At 42.5% G+C, this 23,376-nt stretch overlaps 2 protein-coding genes across 7 annotated transcripts in view; one reads left to right on the forward strand and one right to left on the reverse strand.

The window, feature by feature from the left end:
* LOC117603568 (lachesin) overlaps positions 1-14,809 on the forward strand; it is a 72,778-nt gene extending 57,969 nt beyond the window's left edge. Inside the window, exons 4-8 of one of the 2 annotated variants that reach the window (XM_034322895.2) lie at positions 3,388-3,598; positions 4,146-4,199; positions 7,530-7,693; positions 8,210-8,366; positions 14,673-14,809. In XM_034322895.2, coding sequence (XP_034178786.1) covers positions 3,388-3,598; positions 4,146-4,199; positions 7,530-7,693; positions 8,210-8,366; positions 14,673-14,809 — 723 coding nt within the window. The remainder of the gene's footprint in view (positions 1-3,387; positions 3,599-4,145; positions 4,200-7,529; positions 7,694-8,209; positions 8,367-14,672) is intronic. The other variant, XM_076688084.1, reaches the window with a different exon arrangement.
* A 527-nt stretch (positions 14,810-15,336) lies between these two features.
* The window catches only part of LOC117603569 (zwei Ig domain protein zig-8), a 119,262-nt gene continuing 111,222 nt past the window's right edge, over positions 15,337-23,376 (reverse strand). For 4 of the 5 annotated variants that reach the window (XM_034322901.2, XM_034322900.2, XM_034322899.2 and 1 more), the window contains 2 exons: positions 21,898-22,269; positions 15,337-15,476 (listed from right to left, as the gene is read on the reverse strand). In XM_034322901.2, the coding sequence (XP_034178792.1) occupies positions 22,169-22,269 (101 nt within the window). In that variant the 3' untranslated portion in view covers positions 15,337-15,476; positions 21,898-22,168. Of the gene's footprint in view, positions 15,477-19,642; positions 22,270-23,376 lie in introns of those variants that run through there. The other variant, XM_034322898.2, reaches the window with a different exon arrangement.

The following is a 23,376-nucleotide window of genomic DNA, read 5'->3' on the forward strand; positions in this document are numbered from 1 at the left end:
GTATCGCGACGGTTGTTTTAATAACGACGATAAATCTACGGGTCTGGTTGAATGTAACCGAGACACCGGGCTGGTATCTCTTTTTTGTCACCGCTTTGGATTATTGCGTTCTCCTCATTCGCGACGAAACGTCCGGGGTACCAGTTTCGATTCCCGTCGGCTGGGTATTACGACATTATTAAAAATCGCGGTCTAGCGGGCGCGGAACGATCGCAATTTAGATTCCTCCGTCCCTATCGTTCGCGGCCCTGTTACGAACAAATCACACTGACCGATCGTTTATTCTCTCGCTTTCTCGCCGTCTATCTGCTCGCTCGCGAAACGACCAATGGGGGAAAATAGTAACTGGATGCAGATCGGAAATGACTGCAGTCCGATAACCGGATATCTAATATCCCACCGTTTGGCCCGTCGAACGTTGAAAAATACGAGGATCGGATAAAGCACCGTGTCCACCGACCATATTCGACCGACTGCAAACTCGGACCATTAGGGGTGCGCGAGAACCAGGGAATGTCCGGTTCGGTCGGGTCGGGAATTTTTCTTGGGGTCAGGTCGCGGGTTCACAGAAGTATCTCCTGATATAAGAATCCTGAAATTCTTGAAATTTTACGAATTCAAATGATGTTTCAGAATGAAGTTATATAAGGGTGGTTTATGGAGAACAAATCTCCAACTAACTGATGCTTAATTGGTGCTCATTGTTTAAAAGATATTAATAATTAAAGTTAGTTACTACTTACATTGAGAAGTATGACAGTATGACTCGCAATCTAAAGGTCCACGGTTCAAATCCATGGTTCCTAAGTTTTTTTTTAAAATTATAATTTGTCTCTTTTTGAATAACTATTACAGCTGTGTTATAATCATTGCATTTATTAATAATTACATACACTGCAATTTTTATAGAATTTAAGTTATTCAAAAAGAGACAAATTATCATTTAAAAAAAAAAAAAAAAAAAAAAATGGGGACCAAGGATTTGAACCGAGGACCTTTAGATTGCGAGTCAAGTGTTCAACTACGGAGCGGATCCATGACTCGCAATCTGAACGTCCTCGGTTCAAATCCTTGGTACCCAACAATTTTTTTTTTCTTTAATGATATTTTTTATGTAATAGTTATTCTAAAAGAGACAAATTATCATTAAAAGAAAAAAAAAATGTTGGGAACGAAGGATTTGAACCTTTTATGGGTGAGTTTGTCATACTTCAGAATGTAAGGAGTAACTAACTGTAATTGTTAATATCTTTTAAACAATTAGCCGTCTGCTCCCAAAAAGGGGTATAGGCGTGTTCAGCTCGACGAGCTTTACAAGCTGGCAAAGTTTCATTAATAAGTGAGTGTAACACTTGGGTAGTTGCCCTTGTCAGTATTTATAAATCCTTTCAACTAATTAGTATTCGAAATCTCTGGAATCCCAATATTCTTGCAAGATACTCTTAGGAATTCGACCCCACCCACCCCATTCTCGTGCCTCCGATCCACCCTTTTAACCGTGTTTCCTCAGCCTCGACCCTCAAGACCGCGTGGCAAATATTAATCGTAAGCAGGAAAGGTTGGCTCACCTTTTTTTTTTGTCGAGTTTACTCGGTGTTACGCGTGTCCTCGACACGAAAGGGTCGCGCAAACTTTTCCTCGTAACAAGACGAACGAGGGCGCAAAAGGGAATGGAAAATCAGAGGGAATTACATAGCGAGAGGGTAGCTTGTAGCGGATGCTTTTTTTCCCTCGTTCCTATCCTTTCGAAACGTCACATTTACGCGTACAGTCGAAACGTTTTCATTTGCCGATTAGCTTTTTACCCAAACAGTCGTTGATTGAAACGTCCACTGTCGCCGGAGGGTAGGCGGAAAAAACGATGATTCGATCCCGTCCGGACCTCGGATCGAGCGGTTGCGATGTTTGTCAATGTTAATATACGAGCTGACGCATTTTTGGAATTTTAGTGTTAGTTACATCTGACGAAATATTATTTCTTTTTAAAATCTGGACAACGAATATCTTCCTAATCCTAGATAAACTGCAGAAGGTATTAAGGATTGAATTCCTCGTCGGGAAGGCGCGTTCGGAAGAAGAAAACTCATAAGAATTGATGAACCGAGCTACCGGGATCCAGGAAATAGTTCGCGAGTCGAGAAACTCGTGAATTTAACTGAGTAATCAGTAAACTCCCATTACCCGGCCCCTTCTCGTCACTGGCCAGAGGACCAGCGGGGGTGGTGGCGGAGGTATGGGATTAATTATTTAGCCCGGAGCAATAAGATATGTCAAAGGTTCCTCCTAGATACGGAACAAAGAGCCGCTGGTCGGAGTTCGTTTTATTAATGGAGCTTGCCAGTGACGTAAGAAAATCGCGATTTTATTTTCCCGCTGCAAGAAAGAATAATCGCATCCGTATATTAAAGCACCGGGGGCTGCCGTTTAAATTACTCAAATGAAATTGTTGCTACGATAAAAATCCCCTTCCGTTGATGCCTAATAAAATTATACCTGCATAAATACCTGTTTCTCGTTTTGCTTGAAAACCTGTGACGCTTCAACGCGCGCGAGAAACATTTTCCAATTTATTCTCGTTGCGTTTTCTTTTTCTTCCGTCATGCACATTTTCACGCGTTGCTCCATTAAATTCCACCTTTATCCTCGGGATTCCAGCTTTCTTTCAACACTCTATCCTTTATGATAGGATAACGACGTCGTAACGCGTTACCGTGTTATGTATTACATTAGCTTGTAACACCGGCGCGAGGTAATTCGGTAGGGAAGAAAATAAGTCGTAACGGAGCGTCGATGCACGAGGGGCAAGTGCGAATTCCCGTGGTTCGTGTTTTAGAGGGTAGACCAGGTTTGTAGACTGACGAATGCTCATCATCAGCGGGAAACTTTTATGCGACACGCTTCGAACAGTCTCGTTTGTCGAACGATCGATCCATTCGCCTTTCCATGCCTCTGGAACAACGAATGGATCGAAGGTAACAGCTTGAAGGTAAGCTCGAAGTGGAAAGCCTTCTGAAAGAGACAGTGCAGCAACAATGGTACATTTGAATTGAAAAGAAAAATTCAAAGCTGTAGATAACTCTGCAGCTACAATGTGGTTTCGTTTCAATGTGAATAGAAAATTGTGGCAATACCGGGCACAATACATTGCATATCGAGCGAAGGAGAGTACTTCCTTCCTGAGTTGAGAATTTTAAATTTCAAATTTTTTTGAAAAATCTAATTATTTCACTGTGCAAGTGTTACCTTTGTTTTCCGAGCGAAGTTCCTCCCCGGGGGTGGAGACAATTTTAATTTGAAGCATAAATTAATTACGTAATGTCCGTTGTTCCTCGGTGACAGGATAACTTCGTCAGGATGTAATTTCAACGTGACCCTGGCTGGTTTCAGGTGTCCTGGATGAGGAGCAAGGACCTCCACATTCTCACGTCAGGAACTACTCTGTTCAGCTCGGATGCGAGGTTCGGGCCTCAGCACACACCAGGAAGCGATGCTTGGACACTCAGGCTGGACAACGCCCGGAAGACAGACTCCGGCAAGTATGAATGTCAGGTGAACGCCGAGCCGAAAATGATGTATGTTGTTCAGCTGTCCGTGCGAGGTAATTACAATCTCTCCTACACCACCTTATTCAACCCATTTCCCTTCCTGGTCCTTAGATAGAGATTTCCGTCATTTTTTATCAACACATGGCTTTAGCTACAATAAAAAATGAAATTTTATCATTCTTTTTAACTCGACGCGTTAAAATTAAACGTTAATTTTATGCGGAAATTTCACTTCATTGTAATTTAATAGATATTCTGATTGTAATTAACATGGAAGAAATTAAAGTCAAAATTTCAATTTAATTATTCCGCAAATAATAACTCTGTTTTTCACTTTTAAAGGGTAAGTTAAGCCACGCGTTTAACTCGCAATTATATAGGCGAAAGGTTTTACAATCAACCCGGTGTATGATGTATTTAAAACATGAAACGAGAGAAAGAGCGCCAGTTTAATTTCCTGCATTAACTTTACATCGAAAATAATAAATTTGAAATTAATTACTTCGCGTAGAATTTTCAACGAGTAATTATACTCGGATGATAATTAAAAATATTCTGTGAATTTGAAAATTAATTTTTCAAAAGTTCTTCTCTTTTTAGATCCTGATAAGCCAGAAGGTTACGACGAACCTCATTCCCAACAGACACGAATAAGTAAGTATATCATAAGAATAATTTCTGTAATCGTTTCGTTCAGAAATTCGACGAATTAAATTGAAATTCATAGTTCACAAAACAATTTCACGGTCTAAGGTAAATAACCGCACGATTTCATATTTTCATACACGTCGGGGGTGATTAAAAAATGTTTTCAATCAAAATCTGCCGATAGATTTTCGTCCACGCATCCAGTTTTATTGCACTCCATTTTTTTTTCTTCTCTTTTTTTTCGATGCACATTGACAGCGTACAGATATACGTCAGCAATGCAATCAAAACTTCATCGAAAGTTTTTCCGTGCCCGTTACTCGTAAAAATTAATCCCGTCTTTCCCGCAGCTAAATCCCTCCATCTATTTTTCCCGTTCCCTGCCCACGGTTGCCCGATGATCATAATGAAATCCATACCGAGGATATTAATGCACGATCGAAACTTCCTTCGTATACAAATTTGTAAATTACCATGTTCGATTCATTTTTCTAGCGGATTTAGAAAATATAATTTTCCACCTCGCTTACCCGTGATCTTTATTTCATTCTTCGCGACGATAACCGACCTGAATACTTTTATATCATCTTTAAAGAAGATTTCAACCTCCTTATAAATACAATTCTTCCGCCATGCTTTTATTTCATCAAGGAAGTAATACGTTCGACTTTGGATTCATGACATTTAAATTGCATTCGCGATTTTACGGTCGAAGATGAAGTTCTCAAGTTTTCTTAGATTGACTGATTACTTAGCGAGAGTCGGCTGGAACCGTTCATAATTTCTTTGTTATTCGACCTTTCGTCGATTTCTAAATAAAAAAGTTATAAAATTTTACCGACACGACGGCTGAAGATTATTTTCAATGTTTCTATATTCAGCTTTTCCATCGACCGATAAAGATATTAATTTTTAAATAGACAGACGTTTCATAAATTTTCGTATATCGGTCAGCGATTTCCAGACACACGAGATATTAATGGAGCTCGGGGTGTATCTTCTCGATGCTAAAGGACGTCGTGACACCTTTATACACCGTCGACCCCGTTAAAAAATCATCAGACAGTCTCTTTTTTTTATTACTTCCCTTCTGGACCCAGTCGACATCAATCACTTAAGGATAAGCGCGCTTCTTTGCCGGCTTTGACGCTCGGGATCTGTCGTCGATTCTTCTTGCAGCGTCCTGCTAGACGCTTCATAATTCTTTCCAACTTCCATCATTTCATCGTCCGAGATGCGAGATTTCTAGATCTTTTCTTTATTGCTTCAAGCCTCTGCTCCAACTTCTTCTCCTCGAAATTACTATCGATCCCGAGTCGATGGCTAAATTCAAGGAGCGGCGCGAAAACAAGCGTCGAGGAAGCTGCCTTAAATTAAAATACCCCGGGAAAGCGAGCCAGCTCCCATGGAAATTTTCATCGAACAGAGAAAAAAATGAAGGAAAATTATAACCATAATCAGAAGATCCACCGAAAATGATATAATTATCTAGAAGTCTATCGTTAAAGAAAATTTCTTTCAAGGATGAAGGATAATCAGTTTCCTCGCTTTCCTGGCGGATAATCACCGACAACAACTTACGGTCACGGTGCCGAGAAACAAGCAGATGCCCATAAGAGTCGCCATCGAAGTTCCCGGGGAACGGGAACAGTAAGAAAGGCAAGAACGCCAAAGGGAGATCAGGCTGCCTCAGCGTGTACAGTAATAACGGCATAACGTAATATTTCGCCGAGGAGAAATGCAGTTCCCCGAGGATTAATCCGAGTCTAATAGGATTATCCTTAATCCCGGTAGTCCTGGAAAACCTCCTCCGGTACAGCGAGCTCTTTTTCCTCGTCACCTAGCCTGGCCGTAACCCATGCGCGTTCAATGATTCCGTGAAGAGAAGCTGGCCATTAAATAAGATCTCGAACACCATGGAATAATGTATCCCTTGTCCTTTTCATTATAATACACCGTGGCCAGTACACTGGTGGCATTGTTTTACCCGTTAGCTCGTAATAAATTATTAGGCCACGTACGTTGTCACGAACTCGAGACTCTCTCGTTTGTTCATACTTCAAACTGCAATTTCCGGGTAGAGGATCTTGCTGGTTAGAGCAAGCAAGGCGACAACTGGAAGACCCTTACTTTCTTCTTTCATCTATTCCATCCCCTTTTCTCCTCTGTCTCTGCTTAATACGCAGAGAACGGAGAAGTAGGTCGCGTTTTAATATAGCGACGAGACTTAAGGCTCTGCCACGGTAAGTGAATCGTAATTGTGATCTCTTTGGGGCGTCGTACTCTCTTCCAACGTTCAAAGAGATTTTCAGCCAGCCCATGATTTCACGTCGGACACGATTTAACCCCCTGTAACACCCGACCATTCCATATTTGCGAAATAAAGCGATGAAATACGATGGAGAAGATTTTCACATTTACTTCCTGTTTTTGTTGGAAAATATTCATATGGAATTGATAGCGAATTTCAAGGATTAATAGGTCCTTTTTCCGCAAGGGGTGTTTGTAATCAATTCTTTAGACTGTTTCGTGGTTCGATTTTGAGGGGAGAATTGGAGCGAGCTAAGTGGGTCTGAGAGGAGAAACGCGTCGTTTCACGGTGGCGCTCATATTAAACGAGTACTTGGGCCGACTCTCTAAATTAAAATGTACAAACTTGACAGCCCCGCGTGGAAAACCTGTTACCCGCTTTCCTTTTCACCGTGAAATCCTTTTCCTTGTGTCGTGAGCTACATTCCCCCGGGAGAAGCTAACGTTCGCATTAATTAAAATTATTGCGTATCAAAATTATTTCCACTTTCCCTCTTCGCAGGATATTAAAAGGTCGATAATAGATTATGTCGACACATCGTGCTGCTCTGATGCTGTCAATTAAAAAGTTGCCAAGAGTTCCAAGGAACGGTCGATTGTTTCGCAGCTTCTTTAACTCCTCCAGACGATACTTTTCCTGGCAGGTGTTAATTAATTCCCCTGAAGGGTTGTTTTAATAAACAAAAGGTGAAGAATTAAAGCTGTCCGTTTAACGAAGTCCCTTTTGTTAGGGAAAATCAGGAAGTTTACTTTTCCTTGATCAGCTCGTCATGGATCATTATTTTTAATAAACTTAGAATATTTCATTTAGGTAAGTTCCGTTTGCGAGGACCTGAATGAACCACCTGAAGCTTTTCACTTAATTCTTCTCGTATCGTAGCGTAGAAACGCAGTAGTAAACTACCAGGTACCGCCATAATAAACTTGACAAACACCATACTCTAGTAAACTACTCAGTTTAAACCTGCTAATCTTGATGACACGATGTCACTCGCCATATGATATTTGTCTGTACATGGCTTGCAGGTTACGAAAGCACCGCTCCGGTGGCGGCCATAATGGGTCCTCGGGAGCAGAGGGTGCCATCAGGGTCGACGATCACCTTGAGGTGCGTCATATTGTCCCCGTATCAGACCCGACCCATCAGGGGCGTGCAATGGCTCCGGGACAACAAACTACTAACATTCCAGGTAATGTACCTCCTCCGATCCTCTTTCTTAATATATTTCTTCTTTATCAAATATCCATCGTCATCAATTTCAATTTTAACAACACGTTTCTGTATACACAATCATCTCGTTGTAGATTGCACCACTCGTCACAGGATACTCCTCGTAAAAGGAAAGTTTTATTTCGGTAACATTTCCATGAAATTACAGAGTATTTGTAACACGTTGGTGAAGTAATTACAGGGAACGTTTAAATCGTTTTATAGCTGCATGAAAAATGTCCCAGCGTTGATCGAGGCCGCGATAAGAGGAACAACTGAAAATTTATTCCCAGAAGGTTTTTGCAATTCATCCGGTCGAATTTATTACGAAAACCATGAATATCGTAGCGGTGAATAACGTGTACTTTCGAAGGTGAATCGTATATTAAATCGCAAACACTCTGACCGGCGTTTCGCAAAGAATCGAGGGGAGGAAAACCTCCAGAAAACTGTTCGTTGCATTTCGTGTCGCATTTGCAAGTTGCATTGTTCACAGGCAGCACGAGGCGGAATAAACGTGGAAACCGAAAGAGGCGCGGCTCGTACGGTCTCCGAATTGACATTGGCGACGGTCACGCCGAACGACGTCGGAAAATATTCGTGCAGACCGACGGAGGGACGGACGGACACTGTAATGCTGATCGTCGAACCAGGTTAGCGTTGAAGTTCCTCTTGAAAATCTGTCATTTTCAAACCTTCCCACGGCAAACCTCAATCTTCTTTCCCAACTGTGCGTTTTGATGATAAATTAAATAAATTAGATGGCACATAAGACGGCAATTTATCCAAGTAATCCACCATTCGTTCATCAGCCTCGCCAAATAACACCAATTCCACTCCACGGTCATAGTATATAAATAAAGAAAGGAGCAGCCACTTAATGGCGGGACATTTGTTGCAAATTGCCGTCATAAAATCTAACCCTAAATCGTGGTAGTACCGCGATCAAAACCTCTCTACAAGAACGTTTCCCGGTGAGCCTGATCGTCCGGGAACATTACGAGCCCTCCAGGGCATTTGTATTCGATTGGTCGTAACGTTTTCGTGCACGCCACGAAACGGACCGGGGGATGAGAAAAAGGGAAACAACGAGAAAACACAGGGCTAAGGTATAGCCGCGATCTAAACTCGTGCCTTAGGATTACTCGAAACACTTTAAAGTTTTAAGGAGCCGGCGGTATTTCACTGAGCAACTATTTGTCTAGCTCAGCCTCTTGGTTCGCCGCGGACCATCGTTCGGGACGTCGTCGCGAGAAAGAGGGCGAATCCTGGGGAAAAGGGGCGTGCATCGTGTCCGCGTGAGAAATAGAGAAGGGTAGCTTGCCGGGGGGATGATAAAGCTGGCTAACCGGGTGCGAGAAGGATGGGTTAGAGGGGTTGGAGGATCAGTGAAACCAGAGGAGGAAGGTGGAGATCCGTAAGCACGCTTGCATGCGGAATTCACAGGCAGTAGTCTCTATTATCGTGAATTTTCCTTCGGAAGTTATTGCGAGGAAACGGCGGCCCGCTCGACGTCACATTTTTCCTAGCCGACCGACGCGACGCCCAACGACGCCGCTACCTTGTACGCGTATACATACGTAGCCGCTAGGCTATTCCTTTTCTCTTGTCCCGTGTACGGGCGGCGAAACGCCTCGTAAATCACAACTTCGCCGACTCGTTTCGTAGTTTCACAGATTGCGAATTTACGCGGTTTATAGGCGACTCGCGACCGACTGTCTTTCCATTCTACGTTTACGACCCTTATTCTTTTTCGTCTTATGACGGAAAGCGGCAGAGTATCAAATTTGCGAATGAAATAGTCGCCTCGAAAGCTATCAATTATTCAACCCTGATCCGATCATCCCAAGTTCATACAATGCGTTCAGCTGCACGCGTTGGGTGTTTACAATTTATCCGGCGGTAGGATTTGGTGGTAGTGTTTCATCGAGACGCGCAATTTCCATGGCGCTTATAGCGATATTTATGGGGAGGCATTTACATTCCGCGTGTGCTCGTAAAAATCATCCCGACGTCGAAACACCGTGACGGTCGCGTTTAATTCCGGTCGAACGGTAATTCTTTCGGAAAACCTACTCGATCTGCCGTATAAACTTGCGTAAATTTGCAATTTGGAAAACCGTGCGGCGAATTGCCGAAACGCTGATTTATCAGGGCTATCGATATCTCTTTGGAACATCGAGAGGCGCGAAACGTTGCACTAACGATATAACGTATGATAGTTGTCGTTTAAAAGAATTAAAGCCATATTAAAATTATAGACTGTTCGTTCGTTTCCATGAAAATTACCTAATTTCGTTTTGTTTCCATTCGCTGTCTTAGTTTTCCCTGAATTTCATTAATCGATCGGTCGATCAAAATCGGCGCCCGGTGATTAATTAATCGCGGATGGTCGCGAAAGGCGCGGAGAAAAATGACTTTCCGCGAGCCTTTTGATGAGCGAACCGCGCCTCGTTAATTTTTCACGCGATTCGTTGACAATTTTACCAATTCCAGTTTTTCGCCGGATATCCGTCGAAGAATCGAAAGATATCGGTGCCATTATCTTCCATCGATACACGACCGGCAAGAAACGTCATTTGGCTGATTCGTCGAACGCAGCGAGGTGATTTAACGACTTTTCAGGAAGCTAACCTGGCAAAAACCGGTCGAGTACAGTGCCAGTTCAGGGTGCAAAGTCGAACTTTTTGCAGGTCGCTTGCTGGTTTGCTGTGTCTCAGCTAATTCGTATGCGATCGTAAATAACGTCGCGCATATATCAAAACTTACAGCGACTTCCTCAACCCCCAGTTACCACCAATCGTCGCCGCCGTTTCCACGTCGCAACAATCCTGTCTTGTCCCACTCCACCAGCCGACTTCCGTCTTTCGTTCCGCGCCACCTCGCGTTCTACTCTCCTCCCGGAGTTTGTTCCTTTCCCTCGTTCGTCGAACTCCCATCATCCCTCTTTGTTCCATTTGCTTCCCTCGCTTCCATCCAAAAGTCAGTCGCCTAACCCAGACGACACTCCACGCCGATGACAGTAGCTGCCAGAAGCACTTCCAACGGCCAGATTAAAGATACAATCCCGCGATTCTATTAATTAAGAAAGTTAATTACGCTTGGAATTCAATTTTCCTAATTGCACATCACCGTGAGTTCTCTCCCGGATCTCGTCTCGAGACTTTATCCCGGATATCTTCGTGGCTCCGTCTCGAAGTCCACTCCAGTGCTCGTTCAACGTTTCCTTCCCTATCTTTTCACTTCTGTACACTTTCAATCTATATTCATTCTAATTTCTAATATCTTCGCTAGAACATTTGTTTTTCGGAATAAACCCGAGTGCGCTCTTTGAAGTTGTTCGAAAGGTAGGATGAGATTTTAATATTTGGCTCGAATTCAGCACGCGCTATCAAGGGTGAAGTGGAGGGTTTAGCGCTGTTGTGTTCGGATTATGAGTTTAACAGTTTGCCGGGGGAAAAATTTGGCTAACGACTCGGCTGCGAAAGCCGTGGTCCCTAATAACGCGGAAACTCCGGTTTAAAACGGTGCTCCGGCTTTTACGGTATCTCCTGTGCGAAAGGATATTTTTCTTATCTCAGCTCGGGATTCATGGCTCTTTCTACACTTTCAGAATTTAACGATTAGAAAATGATGATATAAAATTTTCGAACCTCTAATCGGTGTATCGTAAACCGAGGGAGCTTCATCGTTGACCTTAATAAGATTGTTCGCCGAGGACAGTTTAAGGCCAATGTTGGCGAGCTTTGCGAATTGGCCTTAGGAACATCAGCGATCTAGCGTTAGTAGGTCAGTGGTAGTGTAATGGCTGGTATAAATTAGCCGTAAGTGCCTCGCTAAGCTAGCCTGGTAAGCTTACCAAAGAACTGTAGATCACCTTCTCCTCTTATCAGAAACTACGAATTAAATATGCATGTAACAAGAACACCAGAGCTCTCTTTTGAATTTTGAAAAAAAGATCGATGTTACTCGAGTAATCGTTAGACCATTTTCAAATATCAAATACTGGAGGACTCGACGGAGGGTTGAAGTTTTAGTCGAGCGGGTCGATTCGTTAATGCGATAGGTTCCCTGTTGTCGCGCAGAGAAAAGTTCGCGTTACTACTTTGAATCGCGAATGATCTACAAGCTCGAAAAGTTACGCAAGTGGCACTCCGGGTTCGTCTAGTTTTCCTAAAGGAACTCTTGGAAATTGTCCCGTATCCTACGCGTTCCTGAAGAACGATCCCTCTTCGAGAGCAGCTCGAGTTTCGAAATGCTTTGGGAGTCATTAGGACGATCGATATTCGAACTTCCGCGAATACTTTCCCCGGCAAACATGTATCCACCCTGAAACATTTCCCTTATCAATGGGAAACTCTTGTTTCTCTCGTCGAGCGAAATCAAGAAAAAGCTAACATTTTCTTAGGTTCTGTCTGAAGAACTCTCCGGTATAAAACGTGCAGTCACTGTGATCGGAAAGTTTCGTTTGTACTAACTGTAAGAGGAATTTTGTAATAACACCAAAGGGATGAATAAAAAAAAGATCATTCGATGACTTCAATTTCCAGCTTGAAATTTAATAATACAGCGGAGAGGCGAGTTTAAAAGGTGAGGAACTGGGATTAAGAGAGAAAGAGATGGCAAGAGATGAAATTCGGTGCCATGAAAATGGTAGCTCGGGGAGTCGTTAGGTATTAAACTCCACACGAACTGCAGCCTCGTGTCGCCGGCTCTATATATACATACATGTTTAAAAATCTTGAAGATGCTCATGAAACTCCGCCTCGACGTGGCGACATATTGGTGCGTTGGGAATTTGTCTGGGAGAAAATAACCGTTAAAACTTATCACAAACGTGTCTAGACGTTCTACTTCCGGAGACAGGTGAAATTTAAAGGAAGAATTTCTCTTGAAACATATTAAAACTTTTTTCAGGAAAAAAAGTTGCACAGAAAATTGGGGAAAATTTAATTTTCATTCTAATTATTTCGATTTTTCTCTTCGAATTTCCAATTTCCAGGTATCAAATATTCAAAGACCATCCAGGATGGTAATCGATTAATGTCAAGCAACGTTGACCGAAAATCCATCGATACCCTGCCACTCTAATTAAACGCTCAATTGACCATGCCCTATCATGGCAGCCAATTAACTATCCTTGATACCCATCCTGGACAAAGGATCGCACGGTGATGTTCGAAATCCGTCGTGATCTTCTGGCCAGCGGGTGCCAAATAGAAGCTGACTTCCTCGGATACCGAGGAAATTGCGGCAACCGCAAGCGATAAGCTTCGATACTTTGGTCAACCGTGAAGCGAATATAGCGTTGACGAAGATTTACGTTGTCGCATCCCCGACTGACTCCATAATTCTTACATTTAATTACACGCCGGTATCGATCGGGTCTAATTGAACGACGATGCTCGATAAATTTTCGACTCAACTTCTCGAAGTAACAGGGCGGAAAAGTTGAACGGTTAATCGGTTAGGAATTATGAAAGGCGTAATCACCGTTCGGAAGTTGAACATTTTCTAGCGAGGGTAAATCCGTGCCTAACGACGGATAAAAGAGGCTACGAAGAAATTTACTAGTTTCTAATGTACGTAAACCGATGCACGCCCGTTTCTCACGCGCGAAGTGCTCGTATTTCTGTCATTAAGGGTCCGTGGGTTCGTGTAATCGGTAGAAGGGGATCGTTAAGGGGAGTAGTTTCGGAAAATAAAGTAGCTGTTAACGGGTCTTCCGAAAAATCAAGGTTTCTCCCTTACCTTTCCGATCGTAAAGCGCAGTTAAGACGAAAACTAGCCACCATTCTGTGCCTCTGTTAGCCAATAGTTGCAGCTCGAGTTTGCCCGCTCTTCTCGGTATCGAACAACAGATTTCTCTTCATGAACGTGAAAACTCTGAAAATTAATCCAACTTTGAAAAACCTTTGTATCCGTAGGGGGAAAAAAAAAACTTGCTCCCATCGGAGCTTTCAATTAATTCTTCTCTCGAGAGGGAACTAAAAGCAGCCTGTAACTTCAAACGAAACCAGACTCCGAATAAACACCGATTCACGTGAAAATCGCCAGAATGAATTTCCTTTGAATTTCGTAGCTTCGCCTTTGTTCCACGATAGAGAAGAATTTCAATGTTACACGGAGCAATTATTTCAATGAAAATTCAATAGCGATGTTAAAAGGTGGTAGGACATTTTACAAGAGATTTTGGCAAATTGAAAGGATTTCTTGTAAACATTACCCGAAGTACTTACATGTGTAGGTCGCCATCTGCTTAGCGTCACGTTCTTTACATTTGCGTGGGACGTGTAACATCTTCACCGCGTATCGCGGGGGAACAAAGCTTGAAGCACTTTGAATTCACCGGAAGCGCGTCCTCTCGCTGGAAATTCAATATTTCTGTAGAGAAGTCGTTCGTTTCTTTTTTTACAATGGAGCTTCGCGTACCTTTATTGCGAACAAAAATGCAGTATATTGGAATTCGGATGTTCGGTTAATTGAATTTCAACGAATTCAATCTCTTTTTCACCTATTCCAATCTGGTTCATTGGAAGCTGCGCTTATTGTGGATTATAGAATAATGGAATGAAAAAGTATTGTTAATCGCTTTGGTTGTGATTTCGAGATATAAGTTACCTCTGAACGACAGTCACTTATTACTCGAGCGATTATTTGTTACTTCACGGTGGAAGGGAAGACTGGGGGGGTCTGGGTCTGACCACGTTAAAAACCGTGGTAATTAATGAAGACCTTAGCCCATTCGGAGGCGGGCAACGCAGGAAAACCAATAATCCAATGGTCTCACCGTGAGACATTGATTTACGAGTCGCTGGTTTCATTACTCTTTCTCCTGTTTCTTTCTTTCGCGCGGGAATCGCAACGCTCGCCGGTCCGGCATAATCATAAATCGACGATTGTCCCAGCGAAACACGGCAAACCGTGAAACTGAGAGGGCAGTTTTATTTCTGTTGCAGGAGAACGCACGGAAGCCATGCAACGTGACGCCGGATACGTCTCATCCGGATGTAACGTCAGGCACTGGGCCGGACTTCTACTTCCGTTCTCGTGGTTTCTAATACTCGCGCGAAACAGCCAAACTTTCCTGCAATAGCGGACCAACCCGACAGTATTTCACGCTTGCCTCTTCTGCCCTGATGCCCTCGTTCCGCTTCGGGGAAAGTACCTACAACCGTTGACCAACGACCAGTAGATTGTAAGCTAGAAATATCGTAGGAATTATCGGTAAGAGGATGATCGACCACCATGGTGTTTCCATTTGAATTTTAGATCCAGAAAAATCTTCCCAACACGAATTTTCATCTCCTTTTTCTGTCGAAAATCAGAGAGATAAAAATTATTAATTCGAATGGTGGTGAATTTAAATGAATAATTATTCATATATTCTTTTTCCAGAGAAAAAGATATTATGAAAATGTATAGTATAATTTTATGGAACACCTCGTATTTAAGAATAATGGAAGACAGCCTCGTTAATTTATTAAATTTCTACCGATAGCTACTGAAAAAAATGGCTAATCCTGAGGCAATTCATCGGAAAAGCGAGCTGTCTGTTAAATTTATTTTTTACCTAAATAATTCAGTAAGCGAGCCGCAATGCTGCACTTGATCTCAATGCGTTGAAACGTCTTTTTCGCTTCGCCCTAGCTTCTTTGAGCGTAGCTCTTGAAGTCAATGGGATTAAAGTGGCCGAGTAACGTCAAAGGATGTGAAAGTAATTTGATATCCTGTATCTTAGCTCGGTGGATGCTTCTCTGACGCTGAGAAACGATATTAATCCAAATTTTTAATTCATAATTTTACTCGTCAGCCTTGATGAAACGTTCGCGTCGTCGATCCTGTCGCAAGATTGTACATAATTAACGTAGAATTTCTAATTAACCTCCTTGAATCTAGAAACTAATATTTATAAACGAAACTCCTAGCAAAGTCTGAAACGATATAAACCATAGAAAAAATGATAAATAAATTCATAATTTCAACACAATTCGTTCATTTTCTATTATTTTCTATGGTTTTTATTTTTATCAGGAGAAACTTATTACTATTTAAATATTTATTCATAAGATAATTTAAGAATTCCTAAGCGCACCACGAATTTATCTTTCGACTATTATTTAAACACACCTTGTATTGTAAGTTTCTAAATAAAACCACTTGAAAGCACATAAACCCGAAAGTTTCATTTTAATGGCACGGTTGAATCGTGCCAGCAAATCGCGAGTTTTATACCATGAATCGAAATCAATTCAAAAATGAAGAAGATACCGAAGAATCTCTCTCTGTGAAATGAAATTCTGAAAATCAGAAAGCTCGTGACCCCAAAACGTCGACTCGGTCAGGTCGAGTCGGTGCGCTATTCAAAGCTTGAAAAATCGTTTCACGGTTCCGCGGATTTTCAACATCCTCGAACACTTTGATGCGTTATGAATCACAAATAAGCCGAGATGGCCCGTGCAGTAGAAAGAGTGACGAACAGATTAAATATTTGATCGTACTACTGAATTACGCACGCTCAGAAGAGAAGAACAGAAAACGAACGCGTATTACAACCCTCTGCTTTTCACTCTGATCACCCTCGATATGTAACCAAGTCCAGCCCGGTTTCACACTCGAATAGAATCCTTTTCACAGCATGACAGTTACTCGGGTCAATTTAGGATCGTTGAAAAATTTTCCAGCAAAAACCATGCTGTTCTAAATCGAAGGCGACAATTTATTCGATGGCACGATTCTCGAGGAAAATATGTTTGCAAGTTTTCTTGTTTAAAACAGCAGTGTCAGAAAAAGGGATTCCGGAGGTCCGGGGGTTGAATCTGGACGACAGGGCTCTGGACCGGAAACGGTTACGACCACCGTCACCCAGGAACGCCCAACAGTAACGCGGCTACTTGGCGTTCAACTACCCCCGGTGTCGTCCGAACTTGAAAAATAATTCAGCACGCAGTAATGTCCTGAATATAAAATTCACGGCGAACCGGGCCAATTTCGATGCGGAAAGGTTGGATCGGGCTTCCGTTGGATTTTCATTTATAAATTCCGAAAACTTCGGGTCGAATACGCGCGTAAAATTGCCTCGGGCTGACCTGCAGAGGGAAGATAGAAACTAGAAGAGTCTTTCAAATTAATCGTCGAGCCAAGCGAAATTCTTTCCGATTTAAATTTCACTACGAGCTGAAATAATGGCTGGTAATAATTAATTGCCACGCGATTCGTTTCAATTCCCTGCAATCGAACGGTGCTATCGATGCTTCCCTTCGATAACGTTCCGTCGTCGATGAAAAAAGGAAATAAGTTGAATAAAAACGTCATCCAATTGGTAGGTTCGATTTCTACCATCGACACTTTGTTCGAACGCGATATTTATCAGAAACTTTAGCAAATCCGGCGTAACGAATCGATTCCGGGACGGGATCGTTTAAAGTGTCCGTTTAAACGGTTCCAGCAGGAGAATAAAATAACGCTAAATTTACGATGGCCCGTGAATCAACATGCTTTATGATTGTTCAGGTTACGGGATGATAAAGGGCTAGTGCGGAGGACTAGGTAGACCAGAGAGGTCGAACCGAGGCTTCCAGCTCGCACTGGAAGGGGCGGGGGTTGCAGGGTGAAAATTGGAAAACTGCATTGTCCACCCGTTCTGTTCCTGCGGGACACATTCGTTAACGGCATCGTCCAACAACAATAAATTCCGCGTATCTTCGACTCTACCGTCTTTCATTCTTGCTCGAATTAAAGATCAGTTAGATGAAACGGGCTGGGAAACGTTTGTAAATTTAAAAAAGATGCGTTCTGCAGAAAAGCACTGCAGCGAATACACAGAGCACCGAATAAATATCCCCGATTCGATGGACGCGTTTTTGCGAACAGTTACAAAAAAAAAACTATCCGGCGTACAGGTCCGAATTTCGTTAAGCAACGTGATTTTGACAAAAATTCAATCTGCTAAAGTAATCCGATGCGCGGTGGTCATCGATATTTCCATTAAAAAATGGTGACAAAAATTGCGTGGCTTAAATCAAGCGTTAACTTTCAATCTGGCGCCAACGCTTCAAAATACCTTTGGACAAATATCCGCTGGAAAGAGGATTTCAGTTTACCGAGTAAAATGTTAAACTAACACGGCGGAACTTCAGCTTCCTATGAAAGCAACGGAATGGAATGTTTCAACGATCGATCGATCGTTGAAGCCTCGATCTTGAAGCGTTTTCATTCAGGAGAAAAACTGGAATTACATAGCCAATAAAAGGATACACGCCATCTTGCACCGTTAACTCACGATTCAGTTTCGCTGTAACGAATGACCAGATCGGAAACGCTTCCACCCCGCCAACCCTTTTCGCTCAACCCCCTTCGATCGCACGCGAAAAGCTGGAATTGCTCTCGACTATCGAAAAACAATTAAACCGGTAAAATATCGGCAAACAGGGCTCGATGTACAGCTGATATTTTACCGGTCCTAGCTCGCAACTGCTTCTCCAACGCTTTGACAGTCGTTTCATCCGTGGCGCTTAATTATAATTAAATTTATCTTGGAAAAATCTGCTTATAATAATGAAGCTAATTTCCTACGTATAATTATTTACAAACGATGAAAATAAATTAACCAACGACTTTACCGAATTTAATCAAAAGTGAACGAATGGCAAACTCGAAAAGTCGTATACATTTTTTGAAAAAAATAATCCCTCTCTTTTTCAGTTTACAATCGGCACGGTATTCAATGGCAGAGGCCGGACAGCTTGTCGACCGTTCGCACGCAATCACGAGAGATTAGCGGTCGCAAAATCGTTCGAACGAATGTTCGAAAAGTTGCTCGACCATGGAACTATTAAAAGACGACGGGTCACATACGTCTGCCAGCGATATATTTCCTCTATCGAGCTGTATATGTAAAATTGATCCTACCACCCTTGTTCGACAATTCCCCTTGACGGTTTATTCTTTTTTTTTTTCATTTGACCGTTGGGTCGATCGTGCGAGCGTGCGTACAGGCGCGTGGCCGATAAAATGTCGAGTGAAAATTCCGTTGATGGAAAACGAACGGGTGGGATAAGCTTCGGACGATCCGTCTGACGGACACGACTGTTTCCAGTTTTCTCCCTGTCGCGATTAACGAACGAACCAGCTGATATCCTGTCGATCATTTTCGGAAATGTACGGACGGGTTGTTGGAATTTTTTTGGAAAATTTCTTTGCTGAAACGTAAGGCAGAGGTAGACGGTTGACAGGTTGACAAATGACAAGAAGGAAATCTACTAAAGGATGCAAATGCCGAGGGATTGGAAAGCAGGGAAACAAGATTCGGCAAGGAGTGAACGGAGAATTTCTATTTTCCTCATCGATTCGACAGAATTCCGGCTTCCGATTTTATTCAGACGCGGATCTGCGCGACGAGAGACACCTCGGTCGATTGTTTCTCGCAGGGACGGGAAAAATTGATTACTCCAACGTCTGGGGAAATATGACGTAATGGCGCTTTGTCGTAAACGCATTATCCGAGGGTCTTCCTTTTCTTTTCTTACTTCGCCGACACGAGGCTCGAGAGATTGAATCTGAAAATGTTCCGAGGAGAATTTGACATTTGCGAGATTAAGCGATACTTCTTGCGCTCGCGATGATGTATCATCGAATCGAATTTTCAAGCTACAATTCCTTTTTTTCTCTACTTTTCACCTTGACTTTCCATCGATCACGTTCTCATTTTCGAACACCGTCGTTGTGCAAATAGTAGAACCCGTTTGCATCGAGTTTACGGGAAGGATTCATTCAAACGGTATGCAAACGATCGAATAATTTGTGTATCGTTTCGATAAGGGACGCGGTTTGCAAGGAGAAGAACTGATTGTTAGTCCGTGAAAGGAAACGACAGAAATAAACGTTGATGCGGGGGAGAACGAACGTGGTAGTCGTTTTGTATCATCATTACATTTATTGAAACAGTATTCACGTCGATGAATATCTTTACAGTATAATAGTCTGTACTCGTTTGTCGCTCCTTTCTCTTTCTCTCCTTTCTTTTACTTCCGTCTCTTTGATTCATACTGACGTCCCTCTATAACGTGGTACATTATCGGTTATGAACTGTTTGTACAATGCGACCTAGGCTTAACTATAAATCTGTGCAACATTCCATAATTATGCGGGGGGCCGCGTTTATTGATTAGTCGTCGAACAACAACGTTCTCTCGATATTCTTATTCTCTCTTTCTTTTCTTTTCTTTATCTTCGTCTATTCTCTCACCCACGTTCTTGTTTCACGCGAAACCGTGACCATATCAGATGAACGGTATCATTGGAAATGGAACGAGACTCGAGGGATCGAGGAAAAAGTGTCTACCGTGAAAAATCGAATGAAACTTCACCGACGATCGTTCTCTTGTTTCCAACATCGTGAAAATCGTTTAACGTTCATCCAGGAACGTCAGATTCTTGAAATTATCACACACGATCATAATCATTCACCGTCGTTCTCATTAATTCTGCCTAAAATCGTTCACTTTAACGTTTGTCCTCACGCGTCAACTTTAAAATATTGTCCTCTCACAACGACATAAATTACCGTATAAACTATACAAGAAGGAATAATGTATATATATATATATATATATGTATATCATTTTCGTCTATATTCGAAATTCATTCTTACCAATTGCAATGTTCTTTTTCAACACCGTGAATGCGTTCTGGCAGTCTGTTTTACACCGTAGAACCTAAGTTTCTCCTCGTGGTACAACATTATAAAAAATCTATATGTATATTTAGACCTAAAGGTATGTGTCGCGCCTTAATTGTCTAATTTTGTTATGATATTCGTTTACTCGTTACATTAGTAGTAAATTTCTCTAATCAACTACTACTGTCCATAAATCGTGAATCATCTCGCGACGATGATCTAAGAAGGTTGATTCGCGAAAGAAACCAGCTTCGTTTGATTGACTATGAAAGAACTTAACGAATTATAGCACCGTCTCGATAAACGTTCGTTCGATTCGTCGTTTAGAATGACTTCGATGCAAAACTCTTCGTAACTCTAGGGAATCGAAAAGAAACACGTGAAACAACGAGATTTACTGTATTCATTTACGTTGCGTCGCAAATGTTTCTCTTTTCTCGTTTTAGAATTTTCGGATAATTAGCAGCATTTACACACAGTAACGGAATGCCACATCCTGTTAACGATACTCTTATCCATATCTTATAGAAATGTACATTCACATCGTCCCCCGGTACACTTAACTATACACGAACCCTACAACGATCGCGTATCTCGTGAGTCTTAAAATTTATATTCAATGTGATTGCATTTTGATTAGACGATCATCGTTGAACCATCGATGGATACGAATGATTGCGAAACGTCTGGAAAATGAAAAACCAGGCACGAATGAAACAATTGCGTTCCCTGAAACAGACTGAGCAGATAATCGTGAGCAATTCTCGAGAAACAGAAACATTCTTCAAACGAGGAAGAACAACATACGTTCGTCGATGAAATTACAGACGTTTCGAGGAGAATCGAGGGTAATTAGTCAGACCTGGGCAAACTTTCAACTAGTCGATTCCCACAAATCTATATTTATTGAGATAATTTCTCGTTATGAATCGTTAACCCTTTCGTCATTAATTGGAGAGTAATTTAATCAAGTAACAGAAAATAATTAAAGAATCCATAATAATCCCACTATGCACGAGTTTCACTCTATAATTTTATCATTTTTCAATCGAATATTAAAATAGCGAAATGGTTAAATAAAATTGAAAAATTTCTGTATATACAAACGCTGCCCAGATCCCACATTTCGTTCTTCCCAGACGTATTGTACTGTACAAACGAGGTCGCGACAAAACCCTATTCATTTTCACGTCTGTCCCTTTCTTTATATACAGAAAAACTTACGCTATCTACGGCGATACGATTCGACGGTAATTATCGGTTCTACGCCTCTCGGTTACGGGAAAATTTTTCCACGCCGAGGTACGCTCGTTCAACGATTAAACTGACAGGTTTTTGATTATTCACAGGGAAGGTTCAATATTCACAGGATTCACCAAAGCGAACGTTTCACACTGTGGATTACTCGCGAACTATTCACACTCGATGCACGTGTCACAGAGTGAAGCTTGCTAGAGAAATAGGAATAATAGTTTAGAGGGGTTAAATTGTCGGTAAAAACGTACGTGAGAAAAGATCATCCACTTCCACGTCACTGGTTCCATCACTCGATCCACTGCACTCTGTTCATCCTCGATCCATTCTTTCTATAACGTCGACGAGAACTCGGTCAACTCTGGTCACTCATATTCTTTCACTGTAACATCCGGGTCTCGTGGTTCCGATGGCAAAAAGGGAACCGAGGCGTCCCATTTTCCAGCCACACTTTCAACCATCCCATTTCGCGAAACGAGTTTAACTTGGTTGTTACGAAGCCGACACGATTCACGAGGCTGCTCACCTCAGCAGGTTCGCGATCAAGAGGGTGAAGGTCGCGAGCAGAATGGTGGGTGTCACGCCGCAACTTCCGCCGTGCTGCATGGCCGCTGGATGCTCGCCTGGAACATAAAGAAAAAAAAAAAAACTTTCGTTCTACTTTCCCACCGTCCTCTGTTTCCAACCGCATATTCGTCACGCTCGTGAATTCGCTTCAGGAAATAATGTCGGTCTTTTCAGTGAAAAATGCATCAACGAAGCTTGGAAATTCAACGTTTCATTCAAATCGTCATCGTCATCAGATATATCAGGGACACGATGAAACCGCCAATGAACTCGCAGAAAGCAGAAGGTACGATAACAGTAGAAGTACCCGAAGCAGCGTTAATCACGGAACTATCCCGCGATTTCCATACATACATTTCATATATCCAGACAAATGTTAACGGTGTATCGGCCGGATGATCGTGGCCGGTGAACGCAACATCCGGCAGCAATAAAGATAATCACGAGCGGCGCCCGTTGCGGCCCGGTTAGGCGAATCGCGTTTCTCGCGTGTACGCGGCATACAAGGGATTTACGATCGGAGGGAAAATCTCGTTCGCTGGTCGAAAGTGGCCGATCGGGTCGCGTCGAGCCCCAGGGTGTGTCGTTTCGTCGAAAAACGACGTCGTTCGTCGCCGGGGTTCGACCAGGCCTCTAGCCTGGTAATTGCGTTAATGCGGACCAGATAGTGCGACCGGTCCACGGATAATCCGCGGCGTTGCGTGCAGCTTTATCGCGAAATAATTGAAATTTGCGGTCAATTTTGCCGAGTAATCAGCCGTGTTTGAAATAACGTCGATGGCGAGACGAGGGTTGAACCACCCCCTCGCGCGACCGCTCGATTGTAAATTAATTATGCAGACGAACTGTGTTGCATTAATTTTCATCCGACTGGCCGGAAGCGAGGCTGCCTTTTCCCCGCTTGTTTCACGGCGAGCTGGTGCCGAACGTTCGTAACCCCTCTGATCGATGTCCCTATGCGTGCCGCTTCTGTTGGGAATGCAGCGTCGACGTTTGAAACTGATCGAAAGTATCCTCGATTGAAATCCGCTAATGGAATCCAGCTAGCGCTAATCTTTGCGCCATAATTCATACCGTGTTGATTAGCAGTTCATTGTCGGCCGGTTTTGTACCGTCAATGATTCGACCGAATGCTTGATATCCGGGCTAAATGACGCCTCCGC

This window comes from Osmia lignaria, chromosome 4 (genome assembly GCF_051020975.1).
Source record: "Osmia lignaria lignaria isolate PbOS001 chromosome 4, iyOsmLign1, whole genome shotgun sequence".
Classification (NCBI taxonomy): Eukaryota; Metazoa; Arthropoda; class Insecta; order Hymenoptera; family Megachilidae; genus Osmia; species Osmia lignaria.